Here is a 6,337-nt window from a genome sequence, read left to right on the forward strand (position 1 = left end):
ACCATCAGATGTTTTCTAAAATTAATATATTTATTTTTAGGCCACTTTCGTGGGTAAAACTCCCTCTAGCGCGTAAACGCCCTGACGAGCCAAAGGACATGTTTTGGACTGGACATAACATAGACAACAATAAGACATTGTCCTTACAATGTCTGCATCATGACCTAAAATTGGTGTCCAATTGTTTCAATTTTTAGACTTGGACATAGAAGACATAAGAAGGACATAAGTCCTATATATGTCCATTGCATGACCTTCAGAGTATGTCCACAGATGTCTCAAACATGTCTCATGTGTTTTAGGACTATGTCCCAGTTATGTCTAATATATGGTATGTCATTGGTATGTCCTTGATGACAGGGTGTACATGTATGGCCCCAAGGACATAAATGTGTCCCTTTCTAAAAAAACATATATGCAGAAACACATCATTACCATCACCATTTATATTTATTTCACATTAATCGTTTACACCATGTCAACGTATTCATCATCGTCATCAGTATCACTATCAATAGGAGACCTTTTCTTCTTCAGGGGAGACTCATCATCAGTACCTGAATTGTCTTCTAGTTGTCTTTTACTTTCCTTTTCCACATCCTGGGACACACCGGACAAAAATTTACCTAGTTGCCGTCTATTGTAAGCCTCGGATAAAGGTTGTAGGAAGTTCTTGTTATATTTTAAAGGGCTCAGTTTTATTTTTTTCCAATTTAGTAAATTAAGTAGCTCTGTGCAGAACAATAAAATCTATTGGTCTCAAGGGAAAACAAAAATCAGAAAATAATTAAATATTTGGCTACGTACTATCCACAGCATTGATTTGGGACTGTGATGCCTTCTTCGTGCCCTCTTCTTCAGCAGTGAGACGGTACTGATAGAAATCATTGTTGGGCCACACCAATTCCACAACTTTCAGAAGACGTTTTCGGTAATTGGGTAGTTTGTCTGCTTTTGCTAATTCTTTTTTCAAAACAAAGCGGTTTTCACCATTTATGACCCCAATATAAATCTGTAAGATATAGTACAATTACTGTAGAACCGTGAAACCTTTAAAGCTTTAATAATACAATTTCATGAACTTACTGAACCCTCAGGGATTTCAACATTTGCATTAGTCTGAGTCCCTTCTCCTGCACCATCATCTGACTCTGCAATTGAATTAGTTACCGCAATGGAGCATAATTTACTCTTTGAAGTTGATGGCTCATCATTCTGCAATACTAAACATTCAATATTAGCACTTATCTGAGCTAAGTAATTCATTTAGGACCTTTGCTACTGATATATCATTCTTACCATTGCACATTGCGTCAATTTTAAACTGCAAAGCCTTCAATATTATTTGGTTTTCCTGAGCAATTTTGAAAGTGTCTGCACACTTGCAGCCACATAAATCACTAGACTCATCATTACCCAATTTCTTCTGAAACATAAAATTTCCCATTAGTAACCACATTACTTTACTGTAAATGAAGATTTGTGTACTGTACAAAAATAGCTTACCTCTGCTACCTTTTTTGGGATATGACTAGAACTTGTACTAGAATTATCTTTTGGGCTTTCTACCACTTGAGTTAAAGAAACAGTATCAGACTCAAGATGAGTCACCTTTGGCACATTATTTGGACTAATTGCAAAACTTTTATTATTAAGTGACTCATTAAAAGTTTCTTTGGGCGCAACATCACTTTTATTGTTAATTGATTCTCTTTTGCCAACCAGAGCATCATTATTTGCATTAACATTTTGAATTGGTAACTCAGAAGTACCAACAATTTGATCACCAGACATTAGATCCCCTTCCTGTCCCTGAACTAATGTTCCTTGGACAGCTGAGCTATCTACTACAGTCTTTGAGGGCATAGTTTCATCTTCACCCTGTAACAAAAGAAAAAACATACTTCTGTACTCAATATTATAATACACAGAGGGTAAAATAGGATTGAATTAACTTACAAATGGTCCATTTTCAGTGATAAACATATTGGGTTCATTTTCTGAGAGACAGTCATTTTTCTGCGTTAGTTGTTCCGAAGAAGAGGAGGGTTTTAAAGTCTTGTCCCCCCTTATTATTTTACTAGGTCTAGCCTTCCAATCAGTCTTTGCATCAGTTTCATTTTTAGTTTTTAGCTCAGATTTTACTGTTTTTTTTTTTTTAGTCTCTTTAGGAGTCTTTTTAACATTATCTGCCGTTATACGGCCAGACTGTTTTGATTCCTTAGATCTCTTTAAAATACTTTCTTGTCGATTCTTCGTCACTGTATTTTTGGCTGTTTGCATCTTTTCCTGCATGAACAATAACTGCATTTTAAACAGTATTCGTTTACCTCTAGCACAACTTATTTCTATATTCTATATCTGACCTTTGTTGATTTAGCGACATCAGCCTCCTGATTTTTCTGTAAAGCAGCTAAAGGAATAACTAAATCCCCCAGTCCTTTGGGATTATTTATCTTTATCCTTGGTGCTCCTTTTTTTTGCTCTTCAGAGTCTAGTGGGCAAAATAAAACTGTTAAATACTGGTGGACATAACCTCCTAACCTCGACAGCAAACCGAGTCGAGTACTCAACTGAAGAGCAATGTTTTAATTACTGACATACCTCCAAAAAAGCACAGATGGGCTTGTTTCACTGTATCCTTCTCAATGACAGCATATTTGAACTCAGTATTATTGATAATCTCGCGGCTGTCAACCGGCTTGAAAGAGGTTGAGTTCTGATCTAAGACACATACTGCGGATGATTCAACCATAGCAAATTTACGTTCTTTCCGAACATAGACGTACGCGAAAGACATTTTGAAAACCTGTTATGCACGTCAACACAACACTCGTATATTATTTTGTATCAAAATTCAAATGAATATTTCTGAGTTTTCAATCAAACACCTGTTCGGAAACAATCAAAACAAACTGTGCTAGGTAGGACTACCAACCTGCATAGCAAAAAAAATACATGCCTAGGCAGGCCCAAGGCCCAGCCGGAATCAGGCTGCCAGGCGGAAGATATGTATGTTTCGGGAAACAACAGGTAGGCGGTGAGCGCGGCGGTGTTGTGTGTTGAAAATAAGTAAATAATCTACCGGCTTGCAATGGCTTACGCCCTAAGAAGTAAAAGCAGTGTTAAGCCATAAATCTGTCATTACAGGTAAGAGAAAAATATTCGAAAAGGACTCAAATGTCATTTAAAGCGATTGTCTTTTGGCAGATAGTTAGAGACGTAACAATGGTATTTTTTAACCTCTCAAACATCACCATCAATATTACCATTCTGACCATTAACTTTTACCTTTCATCTCGCAGGAAAAATGGAAGAAAACGCAGGAGGTGTCAGACGGCCATATACAGGAGATAGTCGCACAACGCGGTGGAGAAGACAGACTGAGCGTGAAAGAAACCAAAACTGTTATTGCCCATATCACCTCCCTAATCGTGATTTTTGTCAGTGTGAGTTCTGCACTGCTGATGAATCATCATCTGAATGTTCTTGTGAATATCATCAAACAGCCTCCACTGATTCAACTACCTCGTCTACTGAGGAAAATTCTGTAAGCTTTTATCTGATTATAATACTGCTGTAATGCAAATATCACAGTAGTCTGACCGCATTGTTTTGTTTTCAGGATGCAGAAGAAATTGAGTCGGATGGTGAGGTACATGGGGATACAAAACCTAGAGAAATATTGAACTTTCAAAATGATGATTCGGCTGAGGAAGTAAGGAATATTTGCATATTTTGGAAAAAATTATTATTTACTGTATAGCTACTGTTCTTAAAATGCTTTTCTTTGGCATTATAGATGGACCACAGTGAAAATGAGACTCAGTTTGCATTCTTAGATCAAAGATATGAGTGTGATTCCGGTTCATCGACTGCTGGTGAAGATAGCAGCAACAACAGTATGCCAAGTTCTACCAGCTCATCAAGCGATGATGATGATGACGATGGTCAAGGACACGACCCAGGTGGGGACCCAAATCCGGATGATGGACCAGATCCGGAGTATGGTGCGGATCCAGAAGAGATCCCAGATCTGGGAGGAGATCCAAACCCAGATGGCGATCCAGAAGATCCACATGGGGACCCGGATGACCCGGATGAGGATGCTGACCCAGAATCTGATGATGAACGTGATATATTTGGACTGGATAATGAACTTCTTGGTCGCCTCTTTCAATCAGCAGATGGTATGAATGCGAGGAAAATTTTAGCAATGATACTTGCATTGAGTTCCAAGCAACATCTTGATTATAAAACCACTGTTGCTATCTGTCGCATTTTTAATGTGGCCTCCAATCCCGAGGTCATGCCATCTTCGAAGAAGCTCCTGTGGAGTTTTTTGGGTAAAACGAAAGCTGGCATTACAAAGCATGCTTATTGCACCGATTGTATGGAATACTTTGGTTTGTGGGACAATTTGCCTAGAATAAAAGTTTGTGAGGTGTGTGGTGAACAGAGGCGTAAAAAGTATGTGAAGTATTTTATCACTCTCAGCTTAAAGAAACAGTTACGCAGGTTTCTGTCTACACCAGGAGTGTGGGAGTACCTCCAGCATCGTCAAAGAAGACAAAAACTTCATCAAGATGCACTTGAAGATATCTATGATGGTGAAGGTTATAGAGCCTTAAATCTTGGTTTGTTTGATTTCTCCTATCTGTTGAATACTGATGGTTTTAGCCTTAGTAAGTCGTCAGGAACAGAGGCTTGGGCATTATTTGTCAGGCTCAATGAACTCATTCCATCCTTGCGTCAGAAACTAACTTTCCTAGGTGGCCTTTGGATTGACGACAAACCTCCAGATTTTGACATGTTTTTGAGAGCTCTTGTAGACGAGTGTAATGACCTTTCTGTCAATGGCATAGCTTGGAAACCTAATGGTGAAGATGATGAAGAAGTAACTTCCCTTTTTAAGCCAACTGCGTTCTGCATGGATGCTAACGCCCGTGCCAAGGTGTTAAACTGCTCTTTCCATTCAGGATCCTATGGTTGCCCGTTTTGTGAGCACCCGGGTGTGAAACTAGATAATGCCATGAAATATCCCATGCCAGGAACAATAGTTCAAAGGATTCGAAGAAATGGAGAAGCACAGGTAGTTCAGATTCCTGAAATCATACATGTAAGGTCTAACCAGAGTATAAGAGACAACATGCAGCAGGCTTTTGATCTAGGACATAGAGTAATTGGTATGAAAGGATTTTCAGAAGTCATGAATCTGGAGCACTTTGACCTGGGTTACGGATTTTCACCAGATGATTTACATCCAATTTACATCGGTGTTACCAAATTTATCACAAAGCTTATTATAGAGGAAACAGTGGACCAAGATGCTTTCCTCAGGGATGTAGACAACAGATTGTTGCATATAAGAACACCAACCCACATGTCGCGTAAGCCAAGAAGTATCTTGAAACGCCGTAAGTGGAAAGGCACTGAATGGAGAAATTGGCTGTTACATTTTGCTTTGGTTTGCATGCAAGACTTGGGTGTCAATGCACGCTTAAACCTTCTGGGGCTGTTGGCGAAAGCTGTCTATCTGTTGTCTCGTGACAGTGTTACGAATGCTGACATCAATGAAGCAGAGAGATGTCTACTTCAATTCCAAACCCGATTCCAAGCTACTTATCTACCCAGAAGAATGCGATTTAATATTCATATTCTGGGACACTTACCTTCAGCAGTAAGAAAGTGGGGGCCGCTTCATGTGCACAGTACTTTCCCATTTGAATCATTAAATAAGAAGGCTTCAGAAAATGTGTCATCACCTTATCATGCCATTGATCAAATTGTGGAGAGGCACTTGTCTGCGTACACTGTTTCCATTTTCGGACTGCACCCTGACATAGATGAGGAAGTAGCAGAAGAAATTGAATTCATACTATCAGGAAATAGGATTCCAAATGCAGTTCGTGTGGAAAATTTGGTCCTATTTGGTAGCAATGAAATAAGACCCCCCACAGCAATGGAAGTCCAGCTCCTGGCAGAAGAAAATCTGGTATGCGGTGAATTAGAGGAGTACACTCAATGTAAAAAATTAGGCATACTGTTCCGAGTCTCAGGTTATTATGACGATGAACCAACTAAATCTAATAATAGCATAGTGTACTCTACAGATGATGAGTTTTTTGTCATTGATTCAATTGTGTCTTTTTTGCACAATCAAAATCAAACATGTGGGGCATTCTGCCGTAAAATTGCTGTAGACGACCGTTTGTTTGGTGTGCCACATATAATGAGTGTAAATAATATTAATGAAAGAGTTTATGTACCATTTTCAAAGGTGCGCAACTTAGCTTTCTTTATGGAGGCTCTTGGTAGACGTTTTGTGACGCCAATG

The 6,337-nt window shown here is 38.9% G+C and overlaps 1 protein-coding gene across 1 annotated transcript; it reads right to left on the reverse strand.

Annotated features, from left to right (window-relative positions):
* Positions 1 to 293: 293 nt before the first annotated feature.
* Positions 294 to 2,800, reverse strand: LOC127751428 (uncharacterized). Its single transcript, XM_052274977.1, has 8 exons — positions 2,605 to 2,800; positions 2,367 to 2,494; positions 1,960 to 2,289; positions 1,507 to 1,881; positions 1,300 to 1,426; positions 1,087 to 1,223; positions 808 to 1,012; positions 294 to 731 (listed from the first exon to the last, which is right to left on the reverse strand). Exons 1-8 carry the CDS (start codon positions 2,798 to 2,800, stop codon positions 469 to 471), a joined length of 1,761 nt encoding a protein of 586 aa, XP_052130937.1. The 3' UTR covers positions 294 to 468.
* Positions 2,801 to 6,337: the final 3,537 nt, after the last annotated feature.

The sequence above is a fragment of the Frankliniella occidentalis genome, unplaced genomic scaffold (genome assembly GCF_000697945.3).
Source record: "Frankliniella occidentalis isolate FOCC.00 unplaced genomic scaffold, Focc_3.1 Scaffold481, whole genome shotgun sequence".
NCBI classification, from domain to species: domain Eukaryota; kingdom Metazoa; phylum Arthropoda; class Insecta; order Thysanoptera; family Thripidae; genus Frankliniella; species Frankliniella occidentalis.